Source organism: Nomia melanderi, chromosome 8, assembly GCF_051020985.1.
Source record: "Nomia melanderi isolate GNS246 chromosome 8, iyNomMela1, whole genome shotgun sequence".
In the NCBI taxonomy this organism is placed as follows: domain Eukaryota; kingdom Metazoa; phylum Arthropoda; class Insecta; order Hymenoptera; family Halictidae; genus Nomia; species Nomia melanderi.
This window is the reverse complement of record NC_135006.1, coordinates 5,891,394-5,916,946: the sequence shown is the minus strand read 5'-3', so window position 1 is coordinate 5,916,946 and position 25,553 is coordinate 5,891,394. Positions and strand designations below refer to the sequence as shown.

At 38.7% G+C, this 25,553-nt stretch overlaps 3 protein-coding genes across 14 annotated transcripts in view; 2 read left to right on the top strand and 1 right to left on the bottom strand.

Annotated features, from left to right (window-relative positions):
* Nucleotides 1–8,420, top strand: part of LOC116426547 (pikachurin) — a 294,970-nt gene extending 286,550 nt beyond the window's left edge. For all 6 annotated transcript variants that reach the window (XM_031975636.2, XM_031975635.2, XM_076370219.1 and 3 more), the window contains 3 exons: nt 325–570; nt 695–798; nt 2,170–8,420. In XM_031975636.2, the coding sequence (XP_031831496.1) occupies nt 325–570; nt 695–798; nt 2,170–2,318 (499 nt within the window). In that variant the 3' untranslated portion in view covers nt 2,319–8,420. The remainder of the gene's footprint in view (nt 1–324; nt 571–694; nt 799–2,169) is intronic.
* A 2,218-nt stretch (nt 8,421–10,638) lies between these two features.
* LOC116426469 (uncharacterized) lies at nt 10,639–14,722 on the top strand. Of its 5 annotated transcripts, none has more exons than XM_031975457.2 (6): nt 10,639–10,889; nt 11,211–11,357; nt 11,568–12,123; nt 12,194–13,185; nt 13,253–13,502; nt 13,570–14,722. In XM_031975457.2, exons 2-6 carry the CDS (start codon nt 11,263–11,265, stop codon nt 14,239–14,241), a joined length of 2,565 nt encoding a protein of 854 aa, XP_031831317.2. In that variant the 5' UTR covers nt 10,639–10,889; nt 11,211–11,262; the 3' UTR covers nt 14,242–14,722. The 5 variants fall into 5 exon arrangements, with proteins under 5 accessions (XP_031831317.2, XP_031831316.2, XP_031831319.2 ...); XM_031975456.2 differs by having other exon boundaries at nt 10,987–11,357; XM_031975459.2 differs by having other exon boundaries at nt 10,639–11,357; nt 12,194–13,146.
* A 535-nt stretch (nt 14,723–15,257) lies between these two features.
* The window catches only part of tara (SERTA domain-containing protein 2 taranis), a 44,883-nt gene continuing 34,587 nt past the window's right edge, over nt 15,258–25,553 (bottom strand). The window contains exons 3-4 of one of the 3 annotated variants that reach the window (XR_004234931.2): nt 20,295–21,963; nt 15,258–20,027 (exon numbers count right to left, since the gene is read on the bottom strand). Coding sequence is in view for 2 of the 3 variants with exons in the window: in XM_031975683.2 (XP_031831543.1) it covers nt 20,704–21,963 (1,260 nt within the window). In the remaining variant the exon portion in view is untranslated. Of the gene's footprint in view, nt 21,964–22,118; nt 22,344–25,553 lie in introns of those variants that run through there. The other 2 variants (XM_031975685.2, XM_031975683.2) reach the window with 2 other exon arrangements.

Genomic DNA, 25,553 nt, shown 5'->3' with positions numbered 1-25,553 from the left:
AATGATATACAATAATATACAGTAACATACAATGATAGACAATGATATACAATAATATACAATAATATACAATAATATACAATAATATACAATAATGTACAACAATATACAACAATATACAATAATATACAACAATATACAACAATGTGCAACAATATACAATATAGAATAATGTATAAAAATGTGTAGCAATATACAACAATATACAATAACATATAACAACATACAATAACATGCAATAATACACAGAAATATACAAAAATAATATAACAAGCAAATAAAATTTTCTCCAGGCTAGTTCATCGTAGAAATCTGTTCTTTCAGGATAATCAGTTACAGAGTGGACATCAATATGAGATTCCGGGCAAGCAGCAGTAGCGGTTTGCTGCTGTGGAGTGGTCGCCAGGCGGATCCGCAGGAACAAAGGGACGAAAACGACGATTTTCTTGCCCTCGGCTTGGATCGCGGTTATCTGACTCTAGCGTACAATCTTGGCTCCGGCGAAGCGGTTCTGCGATACAATTTAACGAGACTGGACGATGATCTATGGCACCGTGTCCGGGCAGTCAGGTACACCTAACCGCGTCCGAGAGAATTTCAAACTAGCGACCACATTGGGAAAGTTTCAGAGCGACGGGAATATTTTTTAATCGAGTTACGCGTATTCTGAAGTTGACTGATGTTTTTTCCCCAGGAACGAACAGTGGGCCTCGCTGGTCGTTGACAGCGGCACTGGCGTTTCCGCGTCATCGCCCGGACAGCTCAGGCAGTTGAACACTGACACGGGTCTTTATGTTGGTGAGTGAACCGCCATTATGGAATTGTATATTAATACGGTGAATGCCATAGGGGTCGCCGGTGACCTCCAAGAAAATCGAATTACTACAGTTTATTCAATTAAATGACAAATACTTGAAAACATCTCTACATTATGACCGATATAAAACGTTTATAGTCTGATCAAGGGATTAAAGGAAGTATGAATTTATTGTGTTTACAGAAGAAGACGGTATGAATGTATTTGTTATTGCTTCCGATTTTATTGGAGTAAAAATGAAATATAAACTTTTCGTTGCAACATTATATAATATAATGTTTATTATCGTAATTTATGTATACATTATAGAAATACTTAGAAACATAATACGAATGTGAATTAACCAGTTAACTGCATTTGACGAGTATGCACTTCATTATTTGATTTTATTGCGCGCGCAATAAGAGATTTTTGAAACTGAATTTCACAGCTGACGGGTTAATATGATAGCGCGTGTTTATGTACGTTTTTCAAAACATGTAAATGTCGTTTTAAGCAAAAATGCTTAGCAATTCACGTCTTCGGTAACTTCTACGAAACCGTATTTCTACGTAGGAACGCAACTACCGTAGATGAACTGCCGGCAACTTGCACCTGAACCAACCTGTACACCCGTGTTTAGTCCTCTTTGAATTATTACCGAAATTACGAAGTGGGTCGTCCTCGCATATTCACCTCAGATCACAAATTCAAAGAAACTTCTAACAATAAGTTGTTCAACACGCTAAGGAAGGATTTGATTTATTATTAAAGTCTCATAAACTTATGGATGTAAATTTTAACTCACTACACTTTACTTCTTGAAACGCCCCGCATACACCCAGCCTGATTTTTTCGTTCTTATAACTTTGAATCCGTATGAAATATGTTTATTTGTTGATTCCACAACTTGAAATTGTTTCAATATAATAAAATTTACATAGTTAGTATTGCTTATTATCTGTACATAAGAACAATATTATTTATCTACTGAATATCATTAGAATTATATTTAAAAGGTTTGAAAGACGATAAGATTAAATAACATTTGAATAAATCATTGTAATTGAATGTATAATTCTTAACACGAGAACCTTCAGCATTTTATACATTGATCATTCAGTGACAGTCAATGTTTGAAAAGAAAATTGTCCATTATTATTTTATCCTAGACAAACTATTAGTTTTTGTGACTTGAAGCTTTGGCGATTAATTAGTTACCATTTTAAAATGAAAATTGAATAAACCGTGCAATCTCCATATGTTAAAAGAAAATTTTCCATTATTATTTTATCTTCAAACTTAGGTGATTAAGTGATTGCCAATTTTACACTGTAAACTGAATAAACTGGGTAATTCCCATGTGTTAACAGGCGGTGCACCAGACATCGTGAGGACAACGGGAGGCAGATACACGAAAGGCATCGTTGGGTGCATCAGCGACCTGGTACTCGACTCGGACTTCTCCGTGGCACTGTCGTCACCGGCGCAGGCCACCAACACACACTCGTGCATCCCCTGAAAGACACCAGTACCGTCCGACACTAGGTGGTTAGGTCCGCTCGGGCCATTACTAGGATATGAAAATACATCACGATGAAAATTCGCTCGGCGAAGCCGAGGACAAAAGCGGCGACGATGCAGCGGCGTTCAAGGCGGACGGCATCATCTGCAGGACACCTTGAACGCTAATCCGACCGTATCGACGTGCGATTTATACACGGATCATCACCCTTTTTGTACAGACTCATCAACGACGAAATTCTCCTGAAGAGAATGTAATAAATCTTAATGAAAGAAAGAAGAGGAAGAAAAACAGAGGAAAAAAAGAGAGAAAAGGAAACGAAAAAAGAAAAAGGAAGATGGGAAGAAGAAACTGTAAGACTATGTCAACAACGGTTGAATTAGTGACGACAGCTTATAACTGTAAATATTAAATCGAAAGGTAATCGCGGTGTGGAGATCTATCAGTCGCCTCGCGACGCATATCCATTCTGTGGCAACTTCCGGTCGTATGTCCAATGCGGTCGCATTGGGAATCAAATCCGAGTACATGAATGAACAAAGATACGAGAACGTTCCGCTGCTTGACATCCACAGATTATCGTCACTTTCTTTTCTTCTTACTCTGTGCTCCGGTTTAATCACCTTTTCGTTTTTGTTGGCCCACTCCGTTCGCGTCGAAAACTTTCCAATGGGAATTTCGTTGCCGAGTTCCCGCGCGTCGGACGGAAGTTGTTACGTGAGGAACGTGTCTAGTCAGCCACGACTGTCTCCGGCCGGATTAAGAACTCGACGGGGCGCGCCTCGAAGAGACCGCCCCTCGGCCTAATAAGATTAAAGTATGGTAGAAAGTGCACAACCCCTCCGCGTCAATTTTTATTACGCCCTCCGACCGGACGTCGCGCGAAAGCTTCGATCACGAGCCATTGTCGGCTTCGATCCCGCCAAGAGTAAAAGGGGATGCGCGGCCGAACGGTGCACTCGTGCCGATTCCCTTTCGGGCTACCTTAAAAACATTTTCAGCCACTTCGACGCGCCACCCCAGGCTGAATCCGATGTCTGCCAAGGGTTTCCCACCGTTCTCTGCGGTAGCTGCATCGAGCTACGTATGCGTTCCGCGTACAGCTTCGCTGTACCTGCCGGCTGATCTAGTCAAAGAGTTGCAGGCTGTTCCTTTGTGGGAACAGTAAAAGTAGCAACTGAACGCTTCCTTCTTTGTTTTGGAATTTGATCTAGCTTTTTGTAATACTTGATGAGATTACCTTCCACGCGTTTCAGACATTTCTTTTTATTGGATAAATAGACAGTTTTGCAATTCTGATTAATTCATCTAATTTTGTGTTTGCTACTACATATGTAATCGGTCACTTTTACACATTGTTTTCTTATGTTCTTGAAGCTGTACATCTCAGCGTTTACGTATAATTTAAAGAGAGAAGGTGAACTTTTCGTTTTGAGAATGTATATCCCGCGATGTCCCTTCTGTGACACGAAAGGCCTGAAATAACGAAAAAAGAATTTTCTGGAAATATCAATTAGAAAGCTTCTTTGGCTGTTTGTAAAGAAACTGCTTGTAACACTTGATCGTGGACCATTCTGAATAGCATACGTAGCGCCGTATAATTTTCGCACGTTCGAGCGGAGGCCTCGGACGCTCGATAGAGAGGTATAATAGTCGAGCGAGTGAAATTAAATCAATTACGAAAGGTACAAGAAGGACCAAAAGCAATCGACATCATCGACGATGCAAATAGATGGAATCCCCGTGATGAAGTTAAAACGCTATGCGCGGAGATAGCATCTTCCCTTCAAAAACGCGTTCATTGACGCCGCCATTTTGTTTACCTGGCGCAGTGTCTCGAGGTGGTATTCCCGTTTGTAAAATTAAAATACAAGCATTTTCTTTCCAAAACCGAAACATAAAACAATCAAATTCAATTAATGCATATTCTCTCATTCCAATTCAATTAATAAACTCCATCGAAATAGATTTAAATCGATTAAACTGAATCCCTGGAACAAAATCTGCCTAACAAATTCCAATTAAGCAAAAATTGTTTCAATGAGGTACCATTGTGTTTGATCAACGTCAAATCTTTCGCGTATGGATGATTAGCGGAATGAAATCGTATATTAAATTAATCGAATATTACTTTGACCGACGCGTCAATCGAATTTGGGTGATATAACTTTTTGTGCAGATTTAAAAGTGAATTTTCTCAATAATATAGCAAATCGAATTTTGTTGGATCAGTGATATGCAAGAAGACTAAGAAAATAATCACTAGGAAAGATCTTGACTTTCCAATTTCTGTTCCGTTAAGAAAATTGCTTTAATCGTACGAATAACTTAATGAGTACTGATTTGATTAACTCAACCTCGAATCTCTTGTTCAACTGTACCTTCTAAAAGTACAACAATTTAGTTACAATTTTGAATGGGAATACTTGTCTAAAGGAAGTTTGATCATCGTTATCTACGACAGTTATTGATGAATATTTTTCAACCAGCAAAAAACGGTGGCTAAGCAATGAATATCGAAGGTGCCGTCTCTGCGCACGGATTATTCGAAATTCGCGTCGCTTTTGCGTCTAAACGGGCAGGCACGCGGGACGAGGAGGATTGTTGGCGTGCGTGCAGGGAGAACCCCGCGCGTTCGTGTTCACGAGAAAACCACTATGCTTCGTAATTGTACTTCCACAATTGGCAGCGTACGCTCCTCAACGTTTCCGCTTAAGAAGCACGAGCCGCACGTTCTTAATGGTTAAATATCTGTATAAAGGAATTTAGCGACTTAATACGGAGATATCCCCGCATATTTTCTTAACTTGATAGGACTTTTTCAAGCAACCCTGAGGAAACGGATCTAGTACACGTGTTAACCCTTCCGGCAACGTTATTTGAATGATTATTGGCACTGGTACACGGTGAAATGAAAAAGAAATTACTAAGAATTCTTTTCATTTAGCACTGTTAAATTTGCAATGTTAAATTTCTATCATATTAACACTAAAATATTTGCACCATTAAATTTGTATCATATTAATGCAAGTACAAATTAGCTTTGCGGAAACGTTACATGAGTATTGACAATTTTATCTTAACTCCAATTCAATTCGGAATAAGATATTACTTTATCTTGTTTACCAGTCGATGTTTTAACTTTTTGCACTCGATTTATTTTCAATGTTGTTGGGTGTAAACTTGTATTTTATTTTTATTGTAGTAATCTACAGCCGTAGAATTCAACGTTTCATATTCACTTTATATATTATTATAATAAGATTTAATTTTTATAATCCTTTAAAGTGCGGTACTTTTTCAAACAATTTCCAACGTTCTATAACAAATTCGTATTGTAATCTTCGGCATGATATACGTGTGCAAAGAGTTAATATATTTTAGTGACATTATTTGGTTCACATTATTTGATAAAAAAAATAACTGAAATTCATGCCGGGAGGATTAAAGAGAAGGAGAGAGCCGATCGGAATCGATCAGCGTGGTCAATACGTATACACGTCATATCGTAAGGAATACGAGGAAAGCGGAAGGACAGAAGCGTATAATGAACGAATTGGGGGATAAAGAAAGGAGTGTGGTACACTTTAATTTCTCCGTTTGCGTCGAGAAATGATTTCACCGGGCGAGAACCGGACCGTATCGAATCGAATCGAACCGAACACATCAGAAAAGCAATCGGCTGTAGTCAATTTTGTACGAATGTTATTTTCTTGAAATTATATAAATGAAACACAAATATCAAAGGTGAATGGTAGTTACGTAGAAAGTACAATTATATAAATATAAACGATTACACGTGAAGTCTAGCGATATATAAGAGGCGTATGTATCCCGGCGCGGATGTATTTTAGCCTGCCTCGAGGGCTACCACCTACTTACTTACTTCCTTTCGCCGGTACACCGTTTCACTTTGCACAATTCACCCGCAACGTGTTGTTAATCGACCTCCGTGCGACTCTACGAGCTTTGTACACATGTAAATTTACACAACGAGTTTCAGTTTGCGCGGCCCCGCTGTGTCGCACTTTCTTCAACGAACACGCGACGCGACGCAACATTCAACGTTCTGTCCCAACTGCGATTGAATTAAAGTAGATTGATCGCTCAAGGCGTTACACTGTTTATGCTTGCTACACATAGTACAATTAATAAATTTGTAGCTTGATAACTCATTTATAAAGAGAAGTTGCTTTCTTGTTTCATCTTTACGTTTACTGTGAAGACCAATTGTTTATGGGAGAAGAATAATATTTCTAAGTTTAGCTGTTTGTTTCTTTCTCGTTTAGCGAAAAAGGCACTAAAGTTAGCAAATTTAACAACGTTTTAATGATAATTTGATTATATAATCATCAGTTTTAGAGGGCATAATGATGTACCCACTTATAATGATTTTATGCATTTGTCAAAAATATGAGGCGTGCCTGAATAACAAGATTGGAAGGAAATTATAAATGTTCCCAATTTAATCTCGGTTTAATAATACCATTGTTACAAACAATTCGATTATTTAGTAAGAGGTACGAACTCTATGAAAATACATAACTCTAGAGTAATGTGAAACTTAGTATTGAAGAAAATCCTATAGAAACAGTAAGAAAAATTTCTGCGAGCGATTAATTAATTTTTCTTCAACGACCAGCGGCCAGTTTCTTTGCGCATAGAGAATGCACTTGTCCCGACGTTTTATTAATTGTATTCCCATCACCACTGGATATAAGGTTCCTGAACGATGTTTGCTGTTACTGCGTGACAGCGTGTAAGAATTTTCATTTCTCGTTTCAAACTTCTCATCAGACCATTGTACATTACGATTGATTTTAACAAACTTAAAGTAAGGCAATCTTCTCGGAGTATTTTAATCGTACTGACGCGTCGTGGCACTGTAAAGTATTATGTTTATTCTACCTTAAGTTCAGGATGCGTGTCAGGTTGTTTCAATCAAACGATAATTGAAAATAAAACTGTGAATTATATGTCTTCGTGTATTATCACTTGTAAGAAAATATTTAATCGGACAAGCGGAACGTCTGTAATCAAAATTACACCGATATTAAAAATAATATATTTACCATTTTACTAGTTCACCATTTCATTCGTTCAAGAAATTGAATATCTTTTAATCGACTATTCTTCCACTCTTTCTATTTATATTTCCTAAAAGGTTCTGCCCACCACACTTTATACGACATTATTATTTACCTTAAATGTGTGTGTAAATAAATTTTACAATAATAATAATTACAATAACAAATATTTTACTCGATTAGATATTTTCTTCCAAAGATAATATCACATGCTCGTTGTCTTAAAAGATACGCTATAATTGCGAATCAACCTGACAAAGCCATTTATTCGTGCATAACTACCCTTAGAGCAGACCTTAACTCTTGTGCACCGTTCAGGGTCGATCTGATCCGAAACGAAACTTTTGCTTTCAGTAAATTTTCATATTAGAAACTGCATTAAAAAAGTCCTACTACCAAAAATGTATTAAAAATTCATCTTGAACTTCTCGTAAGTATTACCCAAAAGTTTACTAACGCAATAACTGTAGTGTAACGGTACACAAGGGTTGAACGACTCTAAAGACAATTTACAGACCTCGTTTGTCTCGGAATTAAAATGAACCGCAATTCAATTTTTCCAACGACAACGTTAAGTTCATGGAAAAGGGCAGACGAAGCATCGAACGTCGAGCCTGTCCATTTCGTCTCGCAAAGTATCCGGAAACCGGAAGAAATTGTTTTCGCGATCAGCGCGTACGTTGCAAAACGACCAAAAGGAGCAAAAAAAGAAAAAGAAAATAAAAAATAGGAGTAACGAAGAAATAAGAGACACGGCTGACATGCGTTTTTTCAAATCCGGAACGAGGAGAAATCGAATCGCTGGATATCACAACCTTGGACGGAAGAATCGAGAATATAAGGAATGGGGGTAAACGGGAAGATGGGAAAAGAACGCTATATTGAAAACGATAAAACAAAAAAAAATATCATACATATTAATATATAATAGATATTATATTATTACTGAATATTATATTAATATATGATGCTATATATTAAATATTTCTATTATGTCCGTCTGCAAAGTCTATTAGAAGAGTCTATCCTGTCAACCTATTCTTGCGACCCACGTGAGTCTCCTCGAATATATATGTATATACATATATGTAAGTGTGTGTATGCATGTATGTATGCATAATAGAATGGCCGAAAAGGGGAAAAAACGAATTTCTTTTTTCACATTTCAATGCTACTGGGAAAAGTGGGGAAACAAAGACGAGCACGAGTCTATTGATGTAAGACGACTTTCGTCGAAGACATTTGAGATTGTTCTGTCGCTCTCTTTCTCTTTTGGTCTGTCACACTTTCTCTCTGTCTGGCTCTCTCTCTTTTTCTCTCTCTCTCTTTCTCTGTCTCTCTATTTTTCTCTCCCTTTCTCTCTGTTTGTCTCTCTCTCTCTTTTTCTCTCTCTCTCTTTCTCTGTCTCTCTATTTTTCTCTCCCTTTCTCTCTGTCTGTCTCTCTATTTTTCTCTCTCTCTCTCTCTCTCTCTCTCTCTCTATCTCTATCTCTCTATCTGTCTATCTGTCTCACCTCGGGTAATTATTATTCGTGTAGGTCGACGATTAATTCCAGCGAAGGAGCTTATCGGATTCGAAAATATCACGCGAATGCGCACTGATCATTGTTTTATTAGAGGACCGTGGCATCGAAAACGCTTACCATCGTGCGCTTAAGTTTGAAATTGTCTCGGAGAAAGAATGTTTTTGGGAAGGAAACTTAAAACATATCTTTCGCATTTACGTAAGGTCTACGTAAGTAATAGTAATCTTTAGATTTTTCGATTGTTAACGACAGAATGGATCGTTTCAGTCACCGTCTTTCGTTTATAACTTCTGTTAAACGAATTCCGTTCCCACGAATCATTTTTCCCAAGTCATTAACTTTCCTTTCGTTTTTACTTTCTTTGTGAAATCGTATATTGTAAGTGTTACGTGTTTCTACAATGTAGACGATTATTGTACAATTGTTTAAGAGAACTACTTAAACGTGTTGCGTACGATAGTGTTTATACAAAAGAGATTTATGGGATTTCCAAGAGTTTCTCTGTAACTTGAATTGTCGTCCTACGTTTTATCGGTCGCCATATCTGAGAACACTTGACGATTCGAGGTAAATCTATTTCTTCGATCTAGTGCCACGCGATGCAATAATTTAACGAGTTGTGTATGTATATGTTGGAACACGCAGTGGTATAAATTCATATGAGCAAATGTGTGTGTCTCAGCCCATGTTGTCGAAGCATCAATAAAAAAGAGATTTTGTAAACCAGGTGGCTTTTTCATGTTCTAATTTCCCTGTTCATTTCAAACATGTTTACATTCCTTATCCAATTTTCAATTCATAAATTTATCCATACTCCATATTTCGAAATTATAATTTCAAATTATAAATATACAGTCTTCACTAATCAAAATTAATAATGTGAAATAAAAATTTACAAGTAATAAAATAAAATATTTATTTTGATAAAAAATTATATTTTCATTAATTATTTGTATTTGTTAGATTGTCCGGTAAGTTTTTTCGCAATTTTCCTTGGAACTTTCCTTGTACAACTTTTAAAATGAATTTCCTACACTATTTCTTCCTTGAGTGACGTCACATCCTGGTTTCAAGGTATTTATATGCATATTAAACATATATAATCTAGAGTTCGGTTATCATATTTACTTTCCGCCCACGCGAAGTGTAAGATACATATTGGTAACTTATGGTACTCGGTGTAGCATGTTCTGAATTACCGGCTGTAGTAAAAATCAAAGGTTTTGCTCTGCTCTCTACGCCTAGAGAACAGTCAATAGGAAAACTACATCAAGCAGAATGATCGAAATTGATCAAGTAGTAAATGTGTTAAACATTTATCCGTTACAATGTTGCCATGTCTTCAAACTCCCAACGTGCATAACTAAATATTAGTATTTTATGAATTTATATCATACAATAAGTACATATATTAACGAGTTAAAGTTATTAATACATGGTTTTAAATATAAATGATTTATATTTCCTGAAACATTCTAAAAGATAATTATTTTCAGAACGTGGCACGAAAATAGTAAAGGGGTCTTAGGACTCCTGAGAGCGTGTGACAAAATTTTACATTACATCTAATATTTATCTTTATACCTCGTCAATGACAATACCATCAAAAATCCATAGTGCACTACTGAACAACTAACGAGGACACCGAGGAGGGGTAGCACTGGACGATGCTTCAATGCTTTAATTAACTCTTTCTATATGAAGAGGACGCTTTCATCAATAAAGAAGAACAGGATCGCTCGTCGGTAACAAATAGTTATTGGCAAATAATAACAATGAAATCTAACATCTCCTACAGAACATTATTGAAACTGCCGGTAATTTAGAATCGTCAACGGAAAATGTCGTTGTATGAAACATCTGTGTTAATTTTAAGCCCGTGACTTTGGTGACCTCAAGTTGAGCATATAAAACCGGATGTAACATAAAATATATTTTTAATTATCCAAGCAAACGTACGAAATTTTTAAATAAATACAATTTATAGATTGATCTTCACCAGTTAATTACTGTAGGCTAGCAGATGACTTAACACATTTTTAAATATTACAGTTACTTCATGATTTATATTTTTTGGTGTAAATATAAATGCACATTATTGAAATTGTTTTATAATCTCATTTTTACGTATTTTGTTATCTTTGTCAAAATCATATATCATGTTATTATTACAATAATAAACACAAAAGTTCGAGTTAGTGTATGATCAAAGTTTACGTTAGACAATTGTACAGTTTGGCAATAATTTTGACATGAGTTGCGCTCTATTTAAATAGTACGCAATAAACACCGAAAGAAGTTTTATTAATGAATTAAAATATTTACAAAATGAGTATAGTTTGTGCTGCAAGAAATTGTAAATACTCGTTAAATGCTGAAGATTCGTCACATGTAATTTTTATTAATTTTCCGAACAGCGATACGTAAGTCTTTATCAAATATTCATATCTATTTATTTACGTACGGTGTCTTATTTCGATATTTGATCACAAGAATTGACGATTTATAATCTAAATATTTTTTTCAAATTTTTATATGTGAAATATCTACAATTATCTTTACTTATCTTTTTTCAAATTGTTAAAATGTATAAAATATTATTTATATAAGTGTAAACAATTAATTTCTTTCAGGTCTAAAGTATGGGCTCACCATTGTGGCAGAACAGACCTTATAACAAAATCTAATGAAGAATTACATTTAAATTATTATATATGTTCTCATCATATTGAAGACCGTTATTATATAAATAAAACTGATCCTATTCTAATAGACCAACATGCTATTCCTACATTGTTTGGACCAAATGTTCTAGCAGAAAAGAATGCTCAAAATATAGTTACTAGAAATGAACAAATAGAAGGAACAGACAATGTAGTACTATCGTATTGTGATATAGATGCTGAGATAGATCAGTATCGTGATATTAGTATTAGATTGTCAAATTTATGTAGAATTTGTGGAGAACAATCTTTGGATGGTTTAGAGATATTCACTGATAAAGGTATAGAATTGAAATTAAAAGAGAAAATGAATTTACATCTACCAATAATTCTTAATGTGGAAGACTTAATGCCACAGAAATTATGTACTAATTGTTATAATAAACTGGAACTAGCACATTTATTAGTCATTACTTCTTTAAAAACTGATATGAGATTGAAGAAATTTTTAAATATCAATGAAGAAGTATGTACATTTTTGTGTTATACTGAGAATATAACTAAACAACTTTATATTTTAATATATTGTGTTGCAGTTAAGTTATGACAATAAATATAATGAAATAGTAAAGAAGTGTTCTTTACAATTAGCAGAAGAAATGTATGCAAATGGAGCAGCTCAAATTACGTCTATGGAACTATCGTCTAATAAAGAAGAAGCAATAATAATAAATCAAGATAGTCAGGATATATCTAAAAAATTGAATTACTTACAGAATATTGATTCTGAGAAAGCTAATTGCTCAAACAATGTGAAAAAAGAAATGCAATCTGAATTAAACATACTTATTGAATCATTTAGTGAGAAAAATGAAGATATTTCAACGGATAAAACTGAACAAAATGAAATAACAAGTGGCATCAATGAAATTACATGTTTTCATTGCAAAAATTCATTTAAAGCTCACGAAATATTTGAAAATCACAAAATGTTATGTGATAAAGAGGAAATTACAATACAGAAGCAAAAAGAAATTACTAATAATGTGATCGGTAATAAATCAGAAGAGGAAGTAATTAACTTTCAGTTTGATATAAAAAGCTGCAATATTTGTCATAAATGTTTTGACAATGAAAAACATTTTGCTGAGCATAGGTCTTCAAATTGTAAACCTTTTCTGGAAGAACATTACAAAATCGCAGGCAAATCAAATACAACTGAAAACGACTACAATATTTATGAAAATCCTGACAATGTAAATATTGTTACAATAATGCAAACGAATAAAAAATGTGGTCATTGTCAGTCCATTTACAATACTAAAAAAGAATTATTAAATCACATCACAGAATTTCATAAAGGTCAATTGTTATTTGCATGTATTATTTGTAATAAAAATTATGAAAAATGGTCTAGCTTAGATGTTCATGAAGCTACTCACAGGGTAGATAAACCTTACTTGTGTGATCTCTGTGGAAAGAGTTTTAAACACTCCAATAATTTAAGAGGCCACAAAAGGATTCATTTAGATGATTCAAAGAAAAAACGGTATATCTGTGAAATTTGTGGAAATGCATTTAGATCTAGGTAGAGTTTGTACGCTTATGAGTATTGCTTAATTTTCAAAATGAATTATTTATTTTTCATTATTCAGCTTATTGTTACATCTACAATGTAGATTTCATTTGGGAGAACATATGAATCAACATAATGGACAAAAACCTTACTGTTGTGAAAAATGTGGAAAAGCTTTTTATAAAAGAATACAATTAAGACAACACAAATTGTCTCATGGTATGAATAAACACATTTGTCCAATATGTGGAGCATCATTTAACCGTAAAGGGAATATGAGTACACACCTTAAAAGGCATAATAATGAAAGTGGCACATACACATGTAGTGTAAGTACACTACTGAAAACATTTCATTGATGACAAAGGTAATATATAATTGTTTTATTTCCCCTAGGTCTGTGCTTGTAAATGTAAATCAATGAGTGAATTGAAATTACATAGGAAAAAACATACAGAAGAGGATATTCTGGAAAGTATAAAGAAGAAATCTACTGATGGTATGAGATGGCAATGTAAAATTTGCAACCAGATATTTACAACGCGAACAGTTTTCTTAAATCATGAACTTATACATAAAGCACAAAAGGTGAACGTTGAATGTGATATTTGTGGTAAACAATTAGCAAGTAAGAATTCTTTAGTTTATCATAAAAAATCGATGCATTCTAAAGAAAAAGCACATATGTGTCAGTATTGCGGGGAATCGTTTGTTTCTAAAGAGGCGCGACTTATACATGAAAGGACACACACTGGAGAACGTCCGTATGTTTGTAAAATATGTAAAATGGAATATAAATGTTCCAGCAACCTTAATCAACATATGAAAATTCATTTGGCCATTAAACCTCATAGATGTTCATATTGTAGTAAAAGTTTTACACGTAAGGGGGCATTAGCTGTTCACGTAAGAATCCATACTGGCGAGAAGCCATTTGCCTGCGAAACTTGCGGCAGAAAATTTTCGCAAAAAAACGATATGTTGAAGCATACAAAAACACATCGTACAAAAATTTTAAAACGCGAACAATGTGATGAAGTTTTTACAAGAAAAAAGGATGTAAAGTGATCTTGTAGTTCAAGAACATATAAAAGCTTAGCAATAAGTGAATTTTTTAATGTGAACCATACTGCCAAATGCACTATATATATTTTGCTATATTATACCTTATTAGCTAATTAAATGACTAATTTAATGTGGAAAACTATTTCTGCAATTATTTAAATAAAACAAATATTTAAATTTTATTATCAAATTATTCAGATTACCATTGTGTATGTTATCTTCAGTTACAGGTGAAATATGATTAATTCAAGTATGGAAAGAAGTGTATAAAACAAATGTTTGAATTGATTTAATAATAGACTGTATACTGAAGTAAAATTTAATTTTTTAAATAAAGTAACTTATTAACTTAACAAAACTATCAGGAGCAAGGTATTAGAAATTAATAATTCGTTTTGTACCGACTAATTCTCAATTTACACAAGATAATTAGAAAGCGCAGGAGAATAAAAGGGATCGTAAAATATCACAACACCATTATTATATATAGAATAATACTCTTTATTGTTTTTGATAGTTTTTGTTGTTGTTGTTGTCCATATCGTGCGTTATTCCTTTACTTTTCATCAGGTTAATCGTTTTTGCGCTGCATTTGTTATTTCCATTTTTGTTTTTCTGTTGTTGCTGATTTTTGCTGCTGGTATTTTGGTAAAACGTTATGCGATACAACTTCACAACTTTGAAACAAAATTAAAACGAATGAAAAAGAAAATACGACGTGTCCAATCACTCGAGAACCTTTCATCTCGTGTACCGTATATTCGTAGACCACTTAGGACTAGAGTAATTGCGATTCGTGCTTCTTTGCTTTTCTTTTTTTTCTTTTGCAATCGTAATAAATTAGCGAACACTCGCGCGTAGTGACAAAAATTGCGAGCTCGCATTCCCCTAGTTATTTGTTTTTGCTGTCCCGCCCCACCCCATACCAACCCACCCCGATACATTACGCCTTCTCGTGTTTGCATTCCCCATGAAACGTTTCTTTTTTTTCCTTCCGTTTTTCATTTCACTATACGTTTTCTTTAGACGTGGTCTCGTGACACGGATACGAATTACAGTCGAGTGATCGGCACACGTTCGAAGATACAACCGTGCATCTTAAAATTTTCCTAGCTCTATTAAAATGGCCGCACACGCGGCTCGTATGGCGAACGTACCCCATCAGGACGCATCGATTTTAGGCGAGTACAGCTACCAATGATTCTGTGTATAATTTATTGCGAACGGCTTTAATGCATCGATGGAATTTTGCATTCGGCCCTCACCGACATACCCGAGTCTCGTCTAACGTGTCTCGATCGCCTGAAAATCGACGAAGTCCTTCGGGAACGTGCATTCGCTTCACGCGCCCGGCGCGATTTCGATGCAACATCATTTTTCCTCGCGTCACCTTTTTTTTCCTTTTAATTAATTAAATCTGTCTTTCTGTAACCGTCTTCTCCGCGCTACTATTTACAATGTACAGTGTCGTGTGTTTTCACCTGTCCTAGGTCACGCGATTACGAATGGGACTCGTTCGTCTCGAAAACCGTTCCAGCCTAACTATGATTCTCCCCGTCCGTGCTGATCCGGATGGTCAATAGCGAACACGCCGAACCAACGCGAACACGGTGTCCCTTTTTCGAACTACGAAAAAAAGAGACCGTACGCGCGCAGACCGGTCGTTCAATTACAAACGTAATAATAATAATATTAATGATATTAATGATATTAATAATAGTAATAATAATAGTATTAACCGTACAAAAAGAAAAGGTTTGATAACGCTGTTTCGTTCGCGAGGCGGCCCACTCGAACTGTCGCTATACATCAGTTTAATCCGGGTTAATTGCTAACTAATTCTCGTTCAGATATCGTGTAATAGGAACTTAATCGTACGTCTTCGCGCCAGCCCAATTCGATTAACTCTTCATAGGACAATGGAATTGATATACTTTCATTTAAACTCTCTTTGAACAATAACAAAAAAATACGCCTGTATATATATGTATATATATAAAAAAAAAGGAGGAGAAAATGAAAAAATCAACATACCCGATAATAAGAAATGATTCGCTCGAGAGTAGTATCAAACTTCTGTCCCGTAAGGAGTTAAGAACGCAACTCCAGTCGAGATTGTATCGTGACCACTTCGTGAACAACCGACCGCTCCAACAAAGAGAGCGGGAAATTTAAAAGAGCTAGGAATCTCTCGCAAACGCGTCTATTAACCGTGTTATCTACACTCGACGAGCACGTAAAAACGTTCTGGAAGAGCTGCACTGTGGATGAACGTGGATGACAACAACAGAATGGTCAGTTATTCAATTCTTACTCGGTCGCGATACATCTCCTCGCGGAGGTGCACGTGCGTTGAACTGAATTTGAGTGGAGAAAAGGGCCTCGTGGGCCGCCTGCAAATTACTTGACGCCGCCTATTCGAACGACAACGAGATTGCGCGAGTCCCAGTTACCGCTTTTATATCACTTATCACGGTAAATATATATAATAATCTTATATATATACTTCTTGTTTATATGTATATATATGTGTATACCTATATATGTATATATGTATACATATGTATATGCATATAATATATAATATCTTATATGTATATTTTCTTCACATTATACCTATTATATCATCTTTTATTCTTCGCTTAAATTTACGTCTGCGCGTGCGCTATTTATACTATTTACAATGATTCCACTTTTCCATTCATTTAAATCGATCTGTTAAATCGTAGCCCCCCGAAGTGTTCGTCCCACACCCCATTTCAATTTCACAACAGAAATACGCGCGCTGGTCCAAGTGCGCGCGTACTTCTTTCGGTTGTCGTTCTCTTGCACGGTCACGATTCGAATTATCCGCATCTAAATCGCCTCCGACGAACATAAATCGGCGCTTCCTTCCCTCTCGAAATCCGCCCCCGTCGCTGACCGAGCTTCCCAGGTACTCCACCGGCATCGGTATCGCACACGCACGCGCGCGCCAAGGTACATGCATCCGTGTAAAAGTATGAAATTATTTCTCGCCCCCGCCGTGCGCCATTTTTTCATCCGCCAAACGATGCAAGAACATCAACGCCATACGCCACGCTTGGCATTCCGGTCAACAACCGGTCGAAGACACCGATTATTAAGTGACATGAGTATTTTGTTTTTCGTGTTCGCTTACGTCCGCCTCTTTCTTTTTTCGTTTCTTCGTGTGAACGTCGGTGACGTTGGTCCGTATAGCGCGCGCGCGAAAATTTTCTACGGAGTCGCGCACGTTTTACAAACAAACGAGGACCGCTTTTTCTCGTGCTGCTATGTTCGGACTACCAAGCTGAGCTGACGAGAAGGCAATTGCGAATCGGCACGCGCGAGACGTAACAACGCGATGGACGAAATTTGTTAACAATCTAGCGTACGCTGATGAGGCTCGCGTATGCCGGCCGCTTCGATGTTCGCACTCACTCAAATCTCTCTCTTGTTTTGTCGGCACACCATGCAAGAAAACAACTTCGGGCGTTTGCATATACGCGTCTAATTTCATACAACGTTCATACAACATCAGCCTTTTTCTTCCGTACGCGCATGCTCGTGTAGATGACATTGCAAATACATTGCACTGAAGCGAATCGTACGTGTACGGAACGCGGAGAGATGGTTTCCCTTTTGCGGATGTTGCTTGGCTGAGATACTTGGTCGTGAGTAGCGCGTCTCGAATCGGCTGGATGACTGTCCAAGTCGCGTAATCACTGTTAAGCGTGAAGATGATAAGGAAACCATTCCCCACGTCGAATATTAGGAACTTACGTATCGTTTCAGTTTAATGTACGTACCTACCGTATGCCCGAGATTCTGTGCGCGGTTGAAAACAATATTGCTCGTTGTTTCACATGAAAATCAGTGAAACGTCTGAATGACGAAAAACTTCGGATGTGGCGTGCCGGGGGGGACCGGCGATCTGGAGAATCTTTGAGACCGTGATTCGCGAAAGAAAAACCGAATGGAACATGAAGATTTGCCATAGCTCATGATCCGCGGTTGACAATTACTTGACTTAGCATGTACTTGTGTACCTATATACATCAAACTATTTAGCGTGTCTTCATGTACAGTCGTGTTTCTGTGTGTGTGTGTAACGTGTGTGACTTCTCTCTGTATACAAATTGTATGCCCCCCCCTCTCTCTCTCTCTCTCTCTCTCTCTCTCTCTCTCTCTGTATATTCCGTGTAAACATGTCGGCTTAACACTGAATTAATTACAGTTTAAATCACTTCGCGTCGTAAAACGTTATTGTAGCCTATTCTTCATTATCTTCTCTTTTTTCCTCTTTTGTTCGATTCCCGCAAAGTAGATCAGTCGATTCAATAAAGTGTATACCTACCGTTCGTTTAATCGTGTTTAGACTCGCTTTAAACGCTTAACTTCAATTTAAGTATAGCTGCTCTTCGTGGGTTCGGTTCAGTGGACGTTGAGGACGAGATCGCGCGCTCGGATCGCCGTTTCTCTTCGCGAAGGGTGCGTGTCTCGTCGAGTTTTTTTTCTAATAAATCTCGCACCGCCGTTCCACCCCAAGTAAATTTGGTCGCCTTCGCGTCACCTGCCCGTCGGCCACCCTTTATTTTATATACGTATATGGTACATTACGGGAGATCAGTGGCGCACAGTGGCCTCCGCGCGACGATCCGAAGGGACCGGTATTTATCCCGATTTCTAAAATGCAGGTACATTTGTTTAAGCATCGTGCGCCAGAACAACAGTTGCTTTTCATCGAACGCATCCCCATCTAATGATATCCTGTGGCCATTTTTCATCTTTTTTATTCCTTCCCCCGGTGCCCTTACCCGCGGCTCGCTGAGTACCGAGCTTGGTCCTTAACTCTCGCTTGCCGAGCGCCCGGATGGGACTACGTTCGATCAAACCGTGTCCTGTTCACGACGTCAGGACGTATTCAGACTCCTCGACGAAGACTGCGGGCGATCCGTGCGAATGTACGCACATGGCTGTGTGTATACAGAAGTAGCACCAGGGTGTAATCGTCCTAGCACCATATCGATTTTTCTATGTACGAACATGTCTTTCTCTGTTTTAAATGTGTTATGTTCTTCGTTTGCCTACGTGTAGGTATTTGTGTGTGTGTATAATGCGGACGTGTGAGGTGTATCCAATATGCAAGGTAATGATGTGTAGTATAGGCCACGGCGGTTACGTTTTATATGTGGTAAGTGTACCGTTAGTGTATCAAAGTGTATGGCATTGATTAATCGTCGGCTGGTTTCATTAATGTCTTTCTAATCTGAAGGAAAAAACATTATTCAATGAATATTCCTTTATTTTCGATTGGGCTGTCACAAGTGACGCCGAAACATCGCCGAAGAGTTCTCAACGCCGGCCGGCTAGGCGAGCGATACAACAGAAAAAGGGAAAGAGATGGCTTCATCAACGCTCGCGATTTATGAAAATGAAGGAGAGGGATGAGATGATTTGTTCTTCTGTTTACTGTTTTCAAGTCTGTCCAGGTGGTTCGTCGCGTCACTGTTGTCGCTTAAAAATTTGTAGAAGAGACTATCCTGTATTCGTCAACCGCATCGCCGGCCCGGGGGCATGGACGTTGAAAGCTCTAAGACTTTTCGTTCTATTTTGCTTTTCCCTCTCTCTCTTTCTCGCCGGCTCTCTCTCTCTCTCTCTCTCTCTCTCGCTCTCTCTCTCATGCACGCATACATACACACACTCTCTCATCTCTGTCTGACGTGCCGGTAGCGACATTTCGAGTGACCAGGGAACTCATACGTGTGCCGCCATACTCGCAGGTGCAACTGCAAAAACAGATCGTTTTGATATAGTACACGTATTCATTTGAGGTGGTCATTGAGTACCGGAAAAGAACCCGATCTCGCGTTTACAGTATCAAAAGAATAATTATAATTTTTTTTTTCGATCATCTCCAAATACATGACAAATGTATACTACAAATCAAATTTACTTTGTAGAAGATCATGCAAATGTTCAAAATCTAGTATTCTCTGGTAGAATAAATTTAAAACGCAAATTCGGGTACTCATCAATTTAGAAATAGTAATCACCTCTCAGTATCGTGTTCGCTAAAAATCCCAAACCATGCGCCATGAGCCCCGCTACGTCTGCACCTGCGAGCGCAGCGTGTGTCACATGCGCACCCCCGTTTTCCTCTCCCACAAGGAGCGGAGACCGACGACGGTGGTGTGCTCGGTTGCGGTGGTTGGTAAGTGGAACGTAATTCAAGAGAACCAAAATCGGTGACGTAATTGACACGAACGCTAATAAACAAGAAAAAGAAGACCTCCTGGAGTGTCGCCGACCAGGCGTCGCACTTTCGAGAGAGGGCCGACTATGTCGCGTTCTGCACCCGCCCGCTTCACAGTTCTAGGTTTCTTAGCCGCGCAAAGATTATTTGCTCTGTGGCGTTAACGGGTAGAAGTCGATGAGGTGACTCAACGATGTCAAAATCGGGGGCTATGATCCGACGCACATCAACGACTCGTGCGTACTACTGCTGTTTCCGGTGCTAACGCACGCGCTGCCCATGTTGCTACTGCCGCAACTGCCGCTGGCCGGCGCTAGGTGTTGTTGTTGCTGTTGGTGATGTTGCTGTTGATGCTGCTGGTGTTGCTGTTCCTGTGCCGTCGTACTCCTAAGGATGTCATCCGCGGACAGGGGTGTCAGCTTCCATCCAGGCATGAAGTCTAAGTCTAAGTCTGGACCAATATCCACGTCTAGTAGCTCGTTGTTGTTCAGTGGATCGAGGGGCGACTGACTCGACAGAGACAGCACGCTACCCCAGTTAATCGAACGGCTATCATCGCTGTCGCCGATGCCAGAGTCGACGTCGGTCTCGTTTGAGGACGTCGGCGGCATCGGGAACGGCGTTAGCCTGCCCTGCTCAGGAGGTTGCAGTTGAGCGATCGGCGCCGGTATCACCGGCTCCATCGGCGGCGGACTTCTGTCCCTCTCCATTTCTCGTTCCAGGTGCCTGAGCGTGTTGCAGATCAGTACTGACCGATGAAGGCTCGGATCTGGGAATTGACGATACCTCGCCAATTTACACATCGAGATGTTTAGGACGGCTAGCCGCCTCTGCCTGTAACAGGCTCTACCACGCCGACACCAACTCGACCTCGAGCCTTCGCAGCACCTCTCGTTCGCCCGGTAACTCGAGCCAAGCTCCAGATAACTCTTGCCATTCTCCTCTCGTCGTATCGTCGGCGGCTCGTAATGGTGAGGTGTTCCCCATTGCGGTTGGGGCCTCGACAGTTGGCTGTAACCGTTATTACCGACCGGACTGCTAGATCCTCGTTGATGGTGGTAATAATGCTGAGGATGATGATGCAGGTGCGCTACCGTGGATGACGGTGGCGCTGATGTTGGTGTCGATGTATGTTGTTGTTGCTGTTGTTGTTGCTGCTGCTGCTGTTGCTGCTGCTGTGACGTCTGATGCTGCTGCTGTTGCTGCTGTTGTTGCTGCTGCTGACTCGCCGATGTCGGTTGACAAGGATTTATCTGCAGGCAAGGCGGACTCACTTCCATTTCGTAGTATGACGCCGGTGTTTGGCTCAGCGGGGGCGTGTAACTATCCTCCATCGCCCACCAGCTACCCTCCACCCGGCCTAACTTCGACGGGCTTTCACCCATGTCCATGTCGAACTCCATGCAGCCCACACCTCCCTCCAGTTTACGTTTTCCTGCCGTGGCCTGCAGACCCATCATTGCACAACTCTGAAAGTAAATAAAATCCATTATTGAATAGTCGGATTGCGCAGAGGTATGGCGTGACTATTAAATATAAGAGTATGAAATAAATACATCGCGTGTATATTTTATGTGTTCGGTTCAGTAATGCAATGAAAATTTCCGCGAAGAAAGCGGTGTACCTTTATAAATGTCAGGATGGAAAATTAAGTCGAAATGACGCTCCAGCGGAGCGCCATTTTGTGACGAGTTCAAATAAATCTTTGTCATTTGTACAAATGAGAAATATTGGAAACGATAAGCTAGGAGGTTCTTCCCGTAGACGATTCAACGGCATGACCACGAAAGACCTTGCAGAATCTCGATACTCTGTTACGAGCAAGAGAGTAGGCAAAACGACATGACTCAGAGGGTCGGCTCGCTGACAGACGTTGGAGAATGACGTCAGACGTCTCCCTACCCCGGCCTGAAAGAAGTCATCGTTGGAATGGATGATCGAGTGGGCTCGGAAGAGAGAGAGAGAGGGAGAGATAAAGAGAGGGTGACAAAGAGAAGGGGACAGGGGAGCACAAATGGTGAATGGGTGGGGGCAGAGGAGTGTTGTTACTCATTGGTTCAATCAACAAGCATGCGGGACCCTTGTGAAATGCTCTTCTTCATTTTCCTCCCGGCCCTTCTTTTTATTCCGCCCACTTATTCTTTTTTCAAGATATAAGTAAAAAGTTCGAATTAAATTGTATATATTTACAAAATTATGCACAGGAGTTTTCGATTGAACAAAAATAAATCGTTGAATTTTTATGTTCTTAAATATCAAATGATTTCCTTCGATTAAATTATTAGAAGAAAATAGAATTAATGACTCCACAAAGAGTCATTTGCCATTTTTAAAACGGAATCCGTCTAAATCTTCCAACTGTGGTAGTCCCGTCGTTGGCATGCAAGTCAGTTAAAACGTAATCAATCCATTATGTGTAATCCGAAACAAATGGTAGCGCACGTGGGCATCAATGATTTATGTCCGTGCGAGTACGATTCAGCGACCGTACGAGTGAAAGTAAGTAAATAATCGTTCCTCCCTCCAACCTTGCTCGCTCGACCGAGCCAGCAAAGAGGGAAAAGAGAAAGAAAGAGGATGCATACATGCGGGGAAAATTCGAGAGGTAGAAAAAAATCGTGATCCCGTTTGAGAACCGCTGACCAACGCAGATGGTTGCGCAAATTACCGCGAGATGTCACCGCCGACATGTTCATCGTTCGACCCGTCCACGTGGTCTGCGTATGACGTTTGATTTCACGAAAAAAAGTGTAAAAATAGAGACGGTACGAGTCTACGAGGAGCGACATCGCGGCAGGGTGTTGCGCGTGCAGTAGCTTGACGTAATTTAACATTTTAATCGATGCGTCTATGTTTTTCCGTTAACACAGCGAAGTCAAAGAGCGACATGCGCTCTACTGACGAGAACGACGAGAAAGAGAGGGGAAAAAAGTTCTGAGGAAACGAGCAATGCCATCGGAGACGATGATACCGCGTGTTCACGATACGCGCGTGGCAAAACAAGCCAGAGGTTTGGTCACGCGATTCCGGCTCGCGCGAACATTATCTAAAAAGAATATGCATATATATCTAAATTTCTGAAAAATAAAATTCAGAAAAAAAAGAAAAAGATAACACGATTGCTCTTGTTTGTTTTGATCATATTGCATGTACAAAGCATGAATGCTTCTTATTGAACGTATACATTTTTCGCCGTGACTACTAGCCACGGCGGTAGCAGAAGCAACAGCCAACGTTTCAATCTCAACTCGACGGTGCACATCCGCCGTGGTGGCCTACTTGGAATACGACTCGTTCGCGAAGGTTCTCCTTCCAACAGGGTCGACCAGTCCCGGAGCTCTCCGAGAGACGATTCGCAGAATCGTGGGGAAAACAATGACAGATCGTATCCGCGAGCTTCGGTTTGCCTTCCACGATGGTGAAAACGTGCTTTTCTTTGGATCTGACACTTCATCTGCATTGTTCCAAATTTCCCGATACAACGTTTTAATTTTATTCAAAAAATAGTTAAACACATTTTATTATAATGTTTAAACATATTTATCTCGTGTTAATCGATAGATATGGTTGAATTTATCATCGACATCCAAAATTAGAACCCAGTTTTCGAGCTTCCAAAAACTGTTTTATCCACTCAAATAGTCTTCGCGTTGTTAACAGTTCTCTCCCACCCCTCTCCCAAAGCGTACTCGTAAAATAATTACTCGCGTATGTATACATGCCTATAGATGAAGACTTCAGCTAATGCGCTTGAGAATCCGCCGCTCGTCCTCGCCGGCGATGTTTGCGAAACATGGCCCGGGCACTTGTTGAATCGAGACGGCCACCGGGTGGTTGCTGCAGGGGGTTACTACGTATGGGATTTTCTGCGTGTGGCAGAAATGCACGACTCTTAACTGCCCATAAATCAAAGTCAAGAAACACACCCGCCCCGGTCTTTCTCTCACTATCTTTTTCCCTCCTTTTCTATTGCTCTCGTGAAATTTTTCAGGGGTTGCGGTTTACACGGTTCGCACTCCCTCAGACCAAGAATCTTTTGAGCCTCACCTCAAACCTGAATCGCTGCGCTGATTCAAAGGGTACCAACCGTGGAAAGGCTGGCTTTTGTTCGTCCTCTTCGACTTAAATGGCAAAGACTTTTTCCACTGTTCGTTGTTTGAAGCAAGTCGATTGCAACAATTACAATGCTACTGTGCTTTTGAATATACAGCCTTCTGAATTTTAATATCTTGATTTGAAAACACAAAACAAACACAACGTATTATTTAAGTCTTCTAATTTAGATTTTTATTGAAAACATTTCACTGAAAATTTCTAAAGTAATGTATCTAAGGATTCTGTTGTCGCTGTTGAGACAACAAAGTTTTTTTCTAAAAATTGAACGCTGCATAACAATTACTTAAAAAAATAATTAATTAAGAAAAAGGTTTGCATTAATTACAGAAAATGTTTCATTAAAATGTGTTGCGTTTTAACGTTTTAAATTTAATATTTATAATTTTTACTATTTAGTTTTATATTGTACGTGTTACTGACAGTAAATGCAGAGCTACGACAAGACTGTTTAGTAGCATCTAAAACAAACGCACAATAAACGTACCATTGTATTGGCGAAATGCACAAGAAATTTCGTGGCAGAATTTCTATAAACAAGTTCGCCCTAATTCCTAGTTTATCGTCAGGAATGTGGGTCAATGGAATGAACGTGAGAGAAGTACTAGAACTAGAAAAGATTCATGACGACTGCGCCCGCAATAAGATAATGTTCACCGCATGAAGCCTATCTACACGAGTTGCACTATACGCGCGAGAAGATTAACCAAGTCAACTTTTGCGTCATCCTTCATGAAACCGAGAAGAATCGTATCTAGTATAAAAAGAACTTGAAATGTAAGGTTCGAAGGATAAACGGACCAAATAAAAAAAAAAGAATAGTATAAAACTGAGTAATTGTTACAAAGAAGATTATTTTTAATTGTGATATTCACACATATAACATTTAGTCAAATAAAAGTGTCTTTCAGTAACCCTTAGAAAAAAGCAAAATTTTTGTATACGT

Excerpts from the sequence above, each read along its gene's own strand:
- LOC116426469 (XM_031975457.2), top strand. The coding sequence starts at position 11,263 with ATGAGTATAGTTTGTGCTGCAAGAAATTGTAAATACTCGTTAAATGCT. Across the intron at positions 11,358-11,567 it reads AATTTTCCGAACAGCGATAC|GTCTAAAGTATGGGCTCACC; the intron begins GTAAGTCTTTAT and ends AATTTCTTTCAG. Across the intron at positions 13,503-13,569 it reads GTGGCACATACACATGTAGT|GTCTGTGCTTGTAAATGTAA; the intron begins GTAAGTACACTA and ends TATTTCCCCTAG.